The sequence below is a fragment of the Panicum virgatum genome, chromosome 8N (genome assembly GCF_016808335.1).
Source record: "Panicum virgatum strain AP13 chromosome 8N, P.virgatum_v5, whole genome shotgun sequence".
Lineage (NCBI taxonomy): Eukaryota > Viridiplantae > Streptophyta > Magnoliopsida > Poales > Poaceae > Panicum > Panicum virgatum.
This window is the reverse complement of record NC_053152.1, coordinates 13,251,984-13,267,657: the sequence shown is the minus strand read 5'-3', so window position 1 is coordinate 13,267,657 and position 15,674 is coordinate 13,251,984. Positions and strand designations below refer to the sequence as shown.

General features: G+C 44.1%; 1 protein-coding gene across 1 annotated transcript; it reads left to right on the top strand.

Moving 5' to 3' along the window:
* Window positions 1-821: 821 nt before the first annotated feature.
* LOC120684541 (phytochrome A-like) lies at window positions 822-5,209 on the top strand. The gene is made up of 4 exons (XM_039966399.1): window positions 822-3,470; window positions 3,702-4,323; window positions 4,483-4,782; window positions 4,890-5,209. The coding sequence occupies exons 1-4, from the start codon at window positions 1,409-1,411 to the stop codon at window positions 5,020-5,022; spliced, it is 3,117 nt and encodes a 1,038-aa protein (XP_039822333.1). The 5' UTR covers window positions 822-1,408; the 3' UTR covers window positions 5,023-5,209.
* The last annotated feature ends 10,465 nt before the right edge of the window (window positions 5,210-15,674 follow it).

Sequence of the window (15,674 nt, the reverse complement as noted above, 5' to 3'; positions counted from 1 at the left end):
CGCTGCCACCACCAGGCTCGCCACATCACGCCGCGCCGCTGCCACCTCCAGGCTCACCACCACCATGCTGTCGCCGCTGCCACCACAAGGCTCGCTACCACCAAGCCGCCACCACTGCCACCACGCTAGCTGCCGGAGATGGAGGGAGGGGGCGGCGCCACCACGCTTGCCGCCGCAATAGATCCCGCTCGCCCCTCAACGGCAGTCAGCTTGGCCGTTGTCCTTGCCATTGCCACGGTCCAGCCGCTCCATGCATTGTGGCTTGGAGCAGAGGGAGAGGAGGGGCGGTTGCCAGGAGGGAGGAGGGTTCTTGCGGGGAGGGAGGAGGGAGAGAGGCGATATGGATGGAGGAGAGGAGGGGGCAGCAGAGGTGAGGGAGGAGGGAGGAGAGGAGGGGGCGATAGTGGATCTGAGGGCGGGGAGGGAGGAGGAGGGGGCGACGGTGAGGGAGGAGGGAGCCGGCGGGGAGAGAGGAGGGAGGGAGGCGGTGGTGGCATGGTGGCGGCGCGCCTAGGGGTATAGTTAGATTTTTCAAGTTAACCAGGTACTATTACGACAATGCTATTCTGCACTCTAGATGTAAAACATTATTCTACACCCACCACCTTCTACTACTAACAAAAGTAATTGTCAAAATACTAAACTAAATTTACCAAGTGAGTAATAGCTCGCTAATTACTGAATTACCGAAAAGTTGTTAAGTAATTTTGCCTCTAGATGATATTGGGCTTTAGTTTCATGAAACTAACGACTCCAAGACCAGTCATACTACACGTCATTACAAGTTCCACTCTTCTCCACGTGTATCAACAGAAGTTCATTCTTCTCTTTGATCATTATTTCTCCTCGCACAAGTTTTTGTTCAAGCTCAAATTTTTCATGCACATGGATGATTGTATCCTGTTCCCATCTATTTGTTTGTTGTTACAACACCTAACCCACTTGTAACACCAGATATGTACCCGCTGCTGCTACAGTGCTGCTACATCATTTATATTGGCTATATGGATCCAGCAAGATAGAAGGTATGGCATTTTTGTTCACCACCATGGGAAAATCATCCCATCATATTTACAAGTAATGGCATACTTTATTTGGATTATGTCCTGTTTGTAAAAATATTAGGAATCCTACACCCTGTCCGAACACATCCAAGAAATTGTACTGCCAAATAACAAAAGGTGTATGAATCTTTTCTATGTATATTTTGGCAACACGATTGTCTTTTCAGCGGCTTTTAGTTATTGAATTTTCATTGTATGATTTCCATTAGTATGCACATAAGATAAATCTTTTGTTTTTTTCATGTCCATAGGGGTTATTCTCATCTCTTTATGTTTTATATATCAACGCAGGAGTAATACAAAGTGGCATTACCTTTGAGTGGCTTACGTACTTGAGGCAGGAAATGTCTTCAGAAAAGCCTACTCAATGCTCCAATTCACCCAACAGAACCGGACAGAATTCCACCGCATGGATATTACCACAAACAACCCTTGATGGTCTACTAGATCAGAACTATGAAGAATCTGGTCATTCATTTGACCACTCCAAATTGCAGCGGATCGCTTCAAATCAGCAGCATGGGCACTCGGAGAATAGCATAGGCTACTTGCAGCACCTTCAGAGCACAAACCTGATCCAGCCATTTGGTTGCTTGTTGGCCATTGATGCAAAGAGTCTCAAAGTCATAGCATTCAGTGAGAATGCACCGGAAATGTTAACAGCAGTCGGCCATGCAGCGTCAGGTGTTGATGATTCCCCAAACTTGTGCATTGGCATCAATGTAGTATCTCTTTTTGCTGAACCTGGTGCCACAACAATGGATAAGGTACTAGGATTTCCTGATGTTTCTTCCCTGAATCCTATCATAGTCCAATGCAAAACATCAGGCAAGCCGTTCTACACCATTGTCCATCACGTGGCTGCAGGCTGTCTAGTGCTGGATTTTGAGCCAGTGAACCCTTCTGAATTTCCTACTGCTGTTGTATGGGCTTCGCAGCCTTACAAGCTGGCTGCCATGGCAATATCCAAAATCCAGTCACTACCCGGTGGAAGCATGGATGTCCTGTGCAATACTTTGGTAGAAGAAGTCTTTGACTTGATGAGATATGATAGGGTCATGGCTTACAAGTTCCATGAAGATTATCATGGTGAGGTCATTGCTGAGATAACAAAACCCGGTCTTGAGCCCTATATTGGCCTACATTATCCAGCCACTGATATCCCACAAGCTGCCAGGTTTCTTTTCATGAAGAACAAAGTCCGCATCATTAGTGACTGCCATGCGAGGCCGGTAAAGATTGTTGAAGATGTGGAACTCCCCCTTCATGTTAGCTTGTGTGGATCAACTCTTAGGGCACCACACAGCTGCCACCTTCAGTATATGAAGAACATGAAGTCGGTTGCATCCCTAGTAATTGCTGTTGTGGTAAACGAAGATGCAGAAGATGTTGAAGTCGTTATTAAACAACAAACACAACAGAACCAGAAGAAGAAGCTATGGGGCCTCATTATTTGCCACCATGGGAGTCCTAGATATGTCCCTTTTCCACTAAGGCATGCCTGTGAATTCATAGGGCAAGTGTTTTCCGTCCACATAAGTAAAGAGCTTGAATTGGAGAAGCAGATGCAAGAGAAAAGTATAATACATATGCAGGCAAGGCTCTCCAACATGCTGTTCAGGGAAGCATGTCCCTTGAGCATCATATCTGGGAGTCCAAATATCACAGACCTTGTTAAATGTGATGGTGCTGCTCTTCTGTATGGTGACAAGGTATGGCAGCTACATACAACTCCAACTGTGTCTCAGATAAGAGATATTGCCATATGGCTGTCAGATGTTCATAGGGATTCTACTAGCTTGAGTTTTGATAACCTCCAGGATGCTGCATATCCAGGTCTTGCTTCCCTAGGTGACATGATTTGTGGAATGGCAATGGCTAAAGTCACTTCCAGCATCATTCTTTTCTGGTTCAGGTCACATACAACTTCTGAAATTAAATGGGGAGGTGCAAAGGACAATCCATCTGACAGGGATGACTGTAGACTGGTGCACCCTAGGCTGTCCTTTAAGTCATTTCTTGATGTTGTCCGGATGAAGAGCTTGCCCTGGAATGACTATGAGATGGATGCTATTGACTCACTACAACTTATGGTTAGCGGATCGCTGAATGATGCAAACGAGTTAGCAAGAGTGCCTATTTTAAATAACTGTATTGATCATCTCATGTCTAATGTCGTGTTGCCTGAGGTTCAGGCAGCAACAAGGGAAATGTTTCGACTGATGGAAACAGCAACAGTTCCGATCATGGCCGTAGATGGAAATGGATTGGTTAGTGGATGGAATCTGAAAGTGGCCCAATTGACAGGTTTGAGAGCTGATGAGGTTCTAGGAAGACACTTGCTTACCCTAGTGGAGGAGTCTTCTTTACCAAATGTCCAGAGGGTGCTATCTTTAGCTTTACGCGGTATGTGCTCTGTACAATTGACTTTAGCTTATTTGCCCAATGTTTTAGTCATTCCATATATGATAAAGTTATTCTTCTTTTTTATTCTTAAAAGAGAAGTTTTATTTAGCATCTAAATTGATAGATTCTGCAGTTGATCTTGGTGCCTACAACACCATGGAAAATAATCATTATATGATACTTTAGCATTTTTATTTCCTTCTAAATTTTTTCATCAACATAATTATACAGGCATCGAAGAAAAGGAAGTTATACTCGAGGTGAAAACTCATGGCTCAAAGAAGGGTGATGGTCCTGTTACCATGGTAGTAAATGCTTGTATAAATCGAGATCTTCATGAAGAGGTTGTTGAGGTGTGCTTTGTAGCTCAAGATATGGATTCTTTCAAAATGTTTTCTGAAGAAAATATCCGAAATGAGGGAGAGGTATTCATTAATAATCTGAACCTATTGACTCCTATGTTTGGTGCTGACAAATATGGGAGGTGCAATGAATGGAATGCAGCAATGGCAAAGCTTACTGGGTGGCCCAGAGAAGAGGTTCTCCATAAGATGCTGCTTGGAGAGGTTTTTGATAGTAGCAATGCATCCTGCCTGTTGAAGGATAAAGACAAATTTTTAAGCATTAGCATTCTAATAAACAATACTTTAGCCGGTGACAAAATAGAAAATCAGGCTCCATTTGGCTTCTTTGAACGAAATGGGTGGTACATTGAGTGCTTGCTATCAACGAAGAGAAAAGAAAATGCAGACGGTGTTCTCACTGGAGTGTCCTGCATTATATTTTTTCCTTGCCTTGAGCCACAACAAGCAGTACATGTGCAGCAAGGCTCTGAGGAAACAACACTACAAAGGTGAAAAGGCTTGTCTTACATGATCTGTACCACTTTCTTCCATTCATCTTCACTTTTTTCCATCTATATTAAGTTCGTGGGCATAGAGAACAAATTGATGGTGTTGCTCATTGTAAGAGTACCTTTCAGCTTAATGTTGCTCCATCATTGAATCTACAGGTCACGATATTTGGACTCAGGGATGGGTGAGTTTGTGTTGCAAGACATGGTATTGGCCGCTGTAACTAAAGTACAGACAGCTTGCCAAGGGAAAGGGATCATTGTCTCTTGCGACAACCTTGCAGAGAAATTTCTGAAGCAAAGGCTTTTCGGGGACTGTATTCGACTGCAGAAAATCCTGTCTGATTTCCTAGTCGCGTCAGTGAAGTTCTGTCCTGTCGGAGGTTCTGTTGCAATATCTTCCAACCAGACTAAGAATAGCATTGGGGGGAACATTAATCTTATAGATCTAGAACTTAGGTATTGTATACTGGTCATGCACTTCGCGCTGATGTGACCTTTTCCTGATATGTGAACTTGTAATGCACAAATACTTAGAACTAATTTCTCTTGGTTTGTGGTTTCAGGATCAAGGAGCAGGTGATTGCAGTACCCGAGGAAGTATTGGCACAAATGTTCCAAGTGGACAATGAAGATCAACCAGAGGACGGCTTGACCCTTGTAGCATGTAGAAACCTTTTGAGTTTGATGATGAACTAAGGGAAGAAGGGGACTGGAACGCTGACTTCCATAGTAAGCACTGAACTTACTCTTCTCCGGCACCACAAGCCAGTGGAGCTAGAAGTTAGTGAAGCATATATAGCACACTATAGAAAAAGGTTTATTGATCGGATTTCTTGAACTCTAGTCAGAAATGGTGGCTATATATGAAATGGAAAATTCATGATATTGTTCATGCTCAATGCATGCAATGTGAACATGCGTGTATTATTCTTAGATTTTATTGTGAGCTCTCTATGTATGATTTAAAGGTGTTGCAACATATGCGCCAGCTATGTATGATTTAAGGAAGAGCGGGAGCGGCGCTGCGGCAGCTAGGCCAGTTGCAGAGTAGGAGTTGTTCACGAGGCGTGGTATTGATAAAGTTAAAAAGATGTTTCAAGCCAATTAAAATTAAAGAGTAAACTTGCCAATACCAAGGAATGATCAAGATGTTGTTAATGCTTTGCTACTGGAACGGTGTATGCATGTTCTTATAATGTCTACCAATATTTGAGGCATATGATCACTTTATTATGACTCTCTAATTGATCTCTATATATGATTTCCTGGCTCATCCATTTTTAGTTTTTTTTTGCAATGTACGATGTTAAAACTATCAAGTTATCAATATAGTCATCAACTCATCATGGATCAATCAGCGCGGCAGCACCCGCCACAACAGCATTTCCTAACAAATCAAATCCATACATAATTATATTTTGTTTTGTTTTCAACCAAATGCGTCTATTCGTAATTTCTTATTTGTAAAAAGAAAGAAGAAACCTGATTAGCAAAAAAAGCAGTGTATTAAGGAAAGGAAGTTTTTTTAGATAACGGAATTATATTCCGGCCTCTGCGGTAATGCACACAGCCAAAGCCTCTGTGTGACCACACACAGCCAAACTTATTACAACATCTAAGAACAAAAAGAAACTTTAGTACATGAAGATATGTGTACTAAAGATCAACTAGCATCCATGGCATCGAAGAATTGAAATCCATGGACACCCCACCTCAGCGAGCACGACGAGAAGGCAAAGTGGTATGTCGCCTTCAAGACATCCCCACAGTGCAGCTGGCAAACCGGCCCACGCTCGATCCAAAAATCAGAATGTGGATCATATCCGGCAATGGATATGCCGCCGACTCTGTGCGTTACCGGGTCACCAAGGTGCATCGCGACGCTGAATGTCGCCATTGGAGAAACACCTGTCCCCGGCGAAAGAGAGATCGTTGCTCACTGTTAGAATGTGTGAGCAACAGCCGCCGTCGTCGTGTTGGTGAAGATGGGATGTCGCCATTGGATCTGCGACCCCATCCTCTCCTCTTCGACCTCCTCCTTGGGCACCCCTGCTTGCAGCTTATGCGTGAGCGGCGTGAGGTTGTTGATGGCCCTTAAGTCCTAAAATCAGCTGTCAACTCCTGCAGCTTTTCATAACATTTCATCACCAAACTTAGTTGTAGGGCTTATATCTAATCAAGTTCCACGAGTTTTGGTGAATCATGGTCTGCAGGAACCCATAGTCGAAATGCAAGGGAAAAGACAAGTGAATGCAGAAGAAATGCACAGATGATCCAGTACTGCGTTACACTTACAAAAAGGGCCCACAAACCATAGAAAACAGGCGTGCCAAGCAAGATGCACCCAAGGGATAAGGTTAGGGCCCACCTGCCAGCTAGCCAGAGGAAGGAGAGCCTGGGGGAGTGCCGTCTGGGGCCGGCCGACCCCTAGGGTCTCCCAAACCCAGACGGCCACCCGTCCAGGTGCGTCTTGGGGAGGAGTAGCGCCTACTCAACCTTGATTCCTTCCATATATGCATACGGCGGGAACCGACCTCCTCAGGCTATAAAAGGGGACCTCCCTCACCCCTCATTGGACACACCATCCAAGGGAGTAGAGTAGTGCCACATTGCAAAGGCAACGCGCTAGTTCGCTAGTGTTTAGAATAAAGGAGGAGAGTGAGGAGTAGTTCGGGTAAGCGCCGGCCTGTCAGTGTTTTTCTTCAAGCTTGTACCTCTACAGATACCGGCTTCTTTTAGAGTAAAGTAAGTTAGTATTTGTGATTCTCTATTTTTGCATAGTACTTATCTTTGAGTGAGATTAGTTCTCTTACTCGCGGGTTCGTCGCTCTGTTTTATACAGAGTACCATAGTTTGCTACGGGGTACCAAACGTAGTTAGACTACGGTAGTAATCAGTAGCATAGACGTGGTGTCTAGGCTAAGGGTTACCTTCGTTTGCCTTATATCCCACGGTCTGTGAGGTAGTCCACAGGTGGTGACAGCCCTGTTGGTCCTTAGTAGTCCTCCACATTCGGATATAGCGTAGAGCCATTGGCCGGAGTCTCCTGATCATTTCAGGGGTAAGCCGGTGCCCGAAGCGAGTATCTAGCCCGAGAGATCGACCTTAACTCATCCTTAGTGCTACCTCAGGAATCCTCTCTATCCCCGCCACTTATCTTGGTGTGTCCTTGGACCGACTTAGTAAGAAGTTAGTGCACACACGTTCCCTGTGGATACGATACCCTTGAATACTCACGGGTGAAAGCTACAACGGTATCCGTATGCTTGCGGATTTATTCGCATCATTAAAATACCCAACAAGCTTTCTGGTGCCGTTGCCGGGTAATGGTTGCTGTATCTTTCTTCTTGCCTAGTCGTCCTCGTATCTTATCTTTTCAAAAAAAAATCTTTTATTTTTCTTCTTATCTCTATCTTCACACCCTTCTATCATGGAGCAGCCCTCTATCCTAAGCTTCTCTGCTCCTAAGGGCGAGCTCATTGAGCCACCAAAATCCGAACACCCAATTCTTGCATCTAGCTATGAGCTTAGCCCCGAACTAATCGCTTTGGTTCAGAAATATTCCTTCTCCGGGATAGATAGCGAAAACCCATACCATCATCTGCGGGAGTTTGAGCAAGTGTGTTCATGTCATGCTATCGCAGGCATGTCACACGATACCTTCAAGTGGAAATTGTTTCCCTTCTCTCTTGTTGAGAAGGCTAAACAATGGTACACATATACCGTAGGCAGCGTGAACGGAAGCTGGAATGAACTTAGAGACAAGTTTTGTCTCTCGTTCTTCCCCCAGTCCTGTATCGTCGCACTACGAAGGGATATCCTCTACTTTCAACAGAATGAGAAGGAATCCATTGGTGCGGCTTGGGCCAGATTTTCACTTCTGCTAATGTCTGGCCCTAACCTGTTGATACCCGATCATGTGTTTCTTCAACATTTTTACATCGGACTCAACACGGAATCCGCCTTTTATCTTGACGTTACCTCTGGAGGATCCTTTACCCACAAGACTCCGTCCGAAGAAAGGAAAATCCTAGATCGTAGCACCGAAAACACTTCCTTTGTTGCCAACTCCGAACCCTCCAACAAAGAGTGTACATCAAGCCATGAGGATATTCTAACAGCCGAATCTGATCCTTTACCTCCCATAACTCTAGATTCAGCTCTAGAACCCTTTTCTGAACCACAGGCTCCAGAGGAAGAAATTCAACCTTCGGAGTTTCCTTTCGAGTTCGAGGATGATCTTTTTGAAGACTTCGGAAACACCTCGAAATATCCTTGCACAAGGAAGCAGTCGGTTCCCATCCCCTCTGCGGATCCTATAGAAGCCACATTCCTTAGGAAAAATGTTAAGAAGATAACATCCATTATGGCTAGTGAATGGTCAAGGGAGGTAGAGCTCTCACTGGAAGTTCTCCGGATCAACGCCCCTCCATCAACCATTCCTTGCAACATACGGGGAACCCCGGTAGACGTTCTTTATTGTCCCACTGTCGGAGCCAACATAATCTCCAGTGAATGCACGTTCCAACTCTTGGGAGATGAGCCGTTGGTTCAAACTGACAAAACCTTCCAGACTTCCTCTAGAGAAATCCTAGAAGGAATTGGGATTTTGCAGAACGTGACTGTTAAGCACGAGAACGTCGATGTGATCCTTGATTTTCATGTTTTCGATGTCCAAGACTTCGATCTCATGATCGGGCACCCCATTGAAAAATTGCTCCTGGATACTCTGACTCAAGGTAAGCTCGATGTCCGTCAAGGGAAGGAAACGTTTTCTATCCAAATCTCTAGAGCCACAAACTCTATGGCTGAACCTTCCCTTGAGACTGAACCGATCATAGAGGTTATGGGAATTCTCCCTTTTGACTCACTAGAATCCCTCCTTGAAAAAGATGCTGAAAAGTTTATTAAAGAGGAGGATGAACCCACAGAACCCATAGACATATCCGAGTTTGAGACCCCCCATAGACCTCCAATTGAATTGAAACCCTTACCCGCAAGACTCCGTTATGCCTTCCTACACGGTGATACCGAGTCCCCAGTAATCATTAGTGATAAACTTTCAGAAGAAGAATATGTGAGACTAATCACCGTCCTAGAGAAACATCAAGCCGTTCTGGGGTACTCCCTCCATGATCTGAAGGGAATTGGCCCAACTCTTTGTACCCATCGCATCCCCTTGGAACCAGATATCACACCTTCTAGGGAACCTCAAAGGAGGTTGAACAATGCGATGAGGGAAGTCGTTAAGAAGGAGGTCCTTAAACTCGTACACGCCGGAGTTATCTACCCCGTGTCGTATAGTGAGTGGGTCAGTCCCATTCAAGTAGTGCCTAAGAAGGGAGGGTTGACAGTTGTCCCTAATGAGAAGAATGAGTTGATCGCTCAACGTCTCCCTACTGGATGGAGGATGTGCATAGATTATAGGAAACTCAACAAGGCTACAAAGAAGGATCATTTCCCGCTGCCCTTCATTGATGAAATGCTGGAGCGGCTTGCAAATCATTCCTTCTTCTGTTTCCTCGATGGTTATTCTGGTTATCATCAAATCCCCATCCATCCCGATGACCAAAGTAAGACCACGTGCACATGCCCTTATGGAACATACGCCTATCATAGGATGTCGTTCGGGTTGTGTAATGCACCCGCTTCGTTCCAAAGGTGCATGATGTCTATTTTCTCGGACACGATTGAGCAGATCATGGAAGTTTTCATGGACGACTTCTCCGTCTATGGAAAAACCTTTGATCATTGCCTTGAGAATTTAGATAAGGTCTTACAACGATGCGAGGAGAAAGACTTGGTGCTTAATTGGGAAAAGTGACATTTCATGGTCCAGAGGGCATTGTCTTGGGGCACCATATTTCTGAACGTGGGATAGAGGTGGATCGAGCTAAGATTGAAGTTATAGAAAAGCTTCCACCTCCTGTCAATGTCAAGGGAGTTCGTAGCTTCCTAGGCCATGCTGGGTTCTACCACCGTTTCATCAAAGACTTTTCTCACATCGCTAGACCCCTCATGAGCATCTTAGCTAAGGATGCACCATTTGACTTCAATGATGAGTGCCTCGCTACCTTTCACACTCTCAAAAAGGCACTCATTTCAGCGCCAATCATCCAGCCTCCAGATTGGACGCTGCCCTTTGAGATCATGTGTGATGCTAGTGACTACGCCATAGGGGCCGTCCTCGGCCAGACTAAGGATAGGAAGCATCACGCGATCGCTTATGCTAGCAAGACTTTGACAGGAGCTCAACTAAAATATGCTACCACTGAAAAAGAGCTCCTTGCCGTTGTCTTTGCTATCGACAAGTTTAGATCTTACTTAGTAGGAGCAAAGATTATTGTTTATACCGATCATGCTGCTTTGAAATACTTGCTCACTAAGAAAGATGCTAAACCACGCTTGATACGTTGGATCCTTCTACTCCAAGAATTTGACATTGAAATAAAGGATAAAAAGGGAGTAGAAAACTCTGTTGCAGATCATTTGTCGCGTATGCATTTCACTAACATGCAGTTCTGTCACACCCTGAAATTGTTGAATTTCAGGATGTGATTAAAAGTAAAATAAAGCAACAAATTTTCTCAAAATTTTAAAATTTTCGCAACATTTATTTTCTTCGCAGGGAACTTTAGTGAAAAATAAATAATGATTGGTTGTTTTTCTAAAACTAAATAAAACTTTTTGTTTGTTTTGCACTCATGTTGCCCTTGCATTGTTTTATTGTTTGTTGTTCAATTTGAATTCAAATTCTTTGAATTTGAATTCAAATTGAATTTGTTTGAAGGCTTTTGCAAAAAAAAGAAAAAGAAAACCGGAAACCCCTCTCTTCAGCCCAACCAGTAGCCCAGCTCGTTTTTTTTCTTCCTCTCCACCGGCCTAACCGGTTACTGCGGCCCAGAACCCCAGCCCAGTCGCGCGCTGGCCGTGCTGCGCACTCTTTCCCGGCGTCGCCGAACACGCGGGCCCCGCTTGTCATCCCCCTCCACACGCTCGAGCCGGACTCGGGTTGAACCCGGGTCCCGACCGTGCATGCCTCGCCGCGCGGCCGTGGCACGCACGCCAAGGCGCCTCCGCACCCCTATAAAAGGGACCCGCGACCCCCTTGACTCCCCAAGCCGCAACCGCCGCCCCTCGCCCTGCGCTAAACCCTAGCCGAGGTTGCCTTCGCCGCCGCTTCGGAGTAATTAGCCGCGCCGCCGCTCCGCCACCTCTCCGTTGTTTTTGAGTCATCCCAGAGCTTTGCGTCAAGGTAAGGAGTCTCGCCGGGCATCCTTTTCCCTGTTTTCCCACCTCTGCGCACGCCTGCACGCTCGCCGGAGCTCTGCTCCGCCTCTGCTCTGCCGCGCGCCGCTGTTCCCGTTCTCCCCTGTGTTGCAGAGACGCACAGCCACCACAATCGAGTTCGCCTCACCGCACACTTCCTCCCTGTCTAGATTTCCATCCAGAGTCGACCCCGGGAGTGCATAATCACGTGACTCCGGCGATTCTCCGCCGTCGCTGCTCACCGTCGGCGTCTCAAGCCGCCGTCGCCTCGCCCCTTTGCATCTGATTCATCGGATCGCAATCCAACGGTCCATAACAGATCTAACAAAGTCAATACCGGTCAGCTATGGAACCTTTGCAAAAGAGACCCTTGGTTTAGTCAAAATCAACCCGTCGTCCTGCTCTCTTCAAAAATAATTCTGTTTAAGTCCTTTTATTTGCAGAAAGAACCCTGTTCTTTTATAAAATTGAACCCGCCATCCAAAGCTTTAGTTTTTGTTTTCTAGCATCTGTAGTTTAGGTTTAATCTCATTTTAGTCCCTGGTTTCTTTAGAGCTAGCCCCTGGAAGTTTAGATCTATCGCAAATAAGTCCTTGGAACCTTGTTTTAGCCATAACTTCTTCTTTTTAGCTCCGTTTTCATCGATTCTTGCGCTCACGTGATCCTTGTGATGTGTGCAGTAGTCTTATCACCTTGTCATCCTCTGTGAGAACACTTTATTGTGTCTTAGAAATCTTTTCTGTTAGTCCTTAACCCTTTGGTTAATCGCGATTAAATCCTTACTCATTGTTTATCCCATAGTTTCCACGTCCTAGCTCCGTTTTCCGTGTTTCTTGCGCTCTCGTAACCGTAGAAGCGAGCCCGATCCTTCAGTACAACCTTTTAATGCTTTTATATGATTGGTGTACTATTCTTAGTGGTTTTTGTTTGTTGCTTTGTATGTTTGCTCGTTGATTGCCCCGAGTAGAAGGATCGTCATTTGAAGATTGAAGATCAAGTTTTCCAAATGAGCAAAAGCTGAAGAGCACTAAGAGCAGCTTTTCGTTGGAAAAAGGTAAGTGACCCTAACCATCTTTCTATCTATGCTTATATACAAGAGTACTATGATTTAATTGGAACATGGAGAACCACCCAAGAAAACCGTACAACCACAATACTATATGGCTCTGGTCTTGGCTAAGTAATTTGATGATCTATATGTCGTGCCTGGGGCGTTTGATTGGTGGATTTTTGGGTTATCGAGCTTTGAGGAGCGGGTGAAGGAAGCTTCGTCTTCTGAGGTACCGCAGAAAGCAAGGAACCAGTGCGTACATATAGTGATTCTTTGTAAAGGCCTCGTAGCATCCCTATGCAATCACACCTCGGAAGTGTGGTATTGTGCCTAGCTAGCACTTTGCGTGGTTGGGTTCAAAGTTCTTCGAAACTTTTACGCGAATTGTGGTGAAAGTGTACAACCTCTGCAGAGTTAAAACTAACCGGTTAGCCGTGCTCACGGTCAAGAGCGGCTTGGACCCTCACATGATTAATAAACTTAAAGATGGATATAAATCATTTTCTGGTTATTTCTTGTGGCCTTGCTGAGTACCAACCATAAGTGTACTCACCCTTGCTTACTGCTGCTTAGAAGGAGAAGGTTTATGAAGTTTTGTGAAGATGTTGCTGAGTTCTAGGCGTACGCAACCCCCAGTCGATTGTCTGTGAAGTTGAAGCCATCATTTCCAGGATAAGCTGTAAACTCTGATAATCTTTTAGTTGTTGTTTTAATTCTCTTTTACATGATACTGTTACTGATTATTTACTTATGATGTCTCTATATGTATGAAACTTGATCCTGGCATACATATAGCTATGCATTCGGTTTTGTCTTTAAAACCGGGTGTGACAGAAGTGGTATCAGAGCTGTATCGACTGTAGGACGCAAGCCTAGTTTGCAATGGTCGTTTTCTAAGGTTTATTTTGATACAAAATCTATTCCTGGTTATTCCTTGACCCCCTCAATTGAAATTTCTCACTTCTTAACTATTTTCTTCTTTTCTTAATCAACCTTGACTGCCTTCCTCACCTGGCTAGCTTATCATTTGCTCTTTCTTATTTTGCAAATGTAAAATCTTAAACCTTTGTACATTGGTCTATTCTTCCCTGAAAAAATTTACTTGACCCTTGGTCATTGTTTCTCAACACTCTCAACCTTTCTACTAATTCTTTTATCTCCTGATGAATCATTCCTTGATTTTCTTAAGAACTTATCCTTGTGGATAAATCTCTCTTTTCTTTATTTTATATAGTTTTCTCCATTGAGCCTCTCCTCTTTATTTTCAAATAAATATCACTTTGGATTCATCTCTTGACTTGAATTCCAAAGTATATCTTTTGATTCAAAATTGTTTAGATAATCAGTGCCACGTGTCCTAATGCCTGTTCAAGCCATCTGAAGCATGGAGCTACTAGTTCATCATGAGGAGCCAAGTCGAACCGATTGGAAATTGTACCACTTACCCACATTTTTGCTCAAGTTGGATGAAGGATTCAGAGCTCCACCAAAGAATCAAGCCTGAGTGAGATTATTACACTCTCACTACCACTACAATCACGAAGGTGGAGTCAACACTGGACAACCTGAAGGAGGCACGTGTCATCAACAACGAAGCTGGAAGATGTAATCATGCTTAGGAATACCCCTTCTAACTCTATTAACAACGTTTAGCATCGTTCCTTAGACTGTGTTGACTGGTGAAATTCTGTGTTTGCATGATGATGTTTGTCTTTATGACCTTGTCTGTTTCGCTTCTTTGTAATGATTGATGGTGTGTTGTGGGTTTTCTGCCTACAATGACATCAGTTGTCTAGCTGGGTTCTTCTTTTATACCTCCCACTTCCTTGTTATCCTCCGTTTTTCTACCTAATCCTTTGGATGTCAAGAAAGAAGTTCATGGCAACCCTGACAGCAATAGTAGAAACCTCCAAGCACCTACAAATGAAAGAAGCTGAAGACAAGAATGCTCTCTTTTCCTTTCGGTTAACCCTATGCCTTTCTCCCCTCCACCTTGATTTATTTATGTTGCGACCACCAAGAGTTGGTGAAAAGGAGGATGATGATCAACCCAAGAACCGAAGCTCCAATAGCCATACACTCGGTCAGACGTCATCAGTTGATCCCCTTGCCAAGACGGATGATCAGGATACCTCTGCCAAATGAGAATGCCGTCAGTCTCCAATTCTCATGCCACCACGAGTCGCCAAGATACTAAACCAAGAAAATCATGTTTCTACAATGCAGTGGCTGCCTGAGGATGTATGAAAAGATCTGAACTTTATGGTTGGCTTATCTTCGTCACTTTACTTGAAGGTTATGAGATGTGTTTGTGGACTTGAGAAGTGATACCATATACTCAAGCCAGAAGAAACAACCAAGCTCTATTCAAATCACTTTATCAAGGTACGAAGGATGTTCTTCGAAAGATGTGCCAACGAAGCTGTGGACAGAATGGAAGTTAAAGAAGGAGTTAGATTGAGTATCCATTAAGTGTTTGATGTGAGCTGCAGAGAATAAAGAAGCATATCTGCAGAGGTATTGTAAGAGGAAAAGACCAAGAAGAAAATTTAATATGTGTTGGATGCTATCCACCGAAACCTTTGTCTCTTGCTAGCCTTGTGAATCTCGGGACGAGATTCCTTTTAAGGGGGGTAGTTCTGTCAAACCCTGAAATTGTTGAATTTCAGGATGTGATTAAAAGTAAAATAAAGCAACAATTTTCTCATAATTTTAAAATTTCCGCAACATTTATTTTCTTCGCGGGGAACTTTAGTGAAAAATAAATAATGATTGGTTGTTTTTCTAAAACTAAATAAAACTTTTTGTTTGTTTTGCACTCATGCTGCCCTTGCATTGTTTTATTGTTTGTTGTTCAATTTGAATTCAAATTCTTTGAATTTGAATTCAAATTGAATTTGTTTCAAGGCTTTTGCAAAAGAAAAGAAAAAGAAAACCGGAAACCCCTCTCTTCAGCCCAACCAGCAGCCCAGCCCGTTTTTTCTTCCTCTCCACCGGCCCAACCGGTTACTGCGGCCCAGAACCCCGG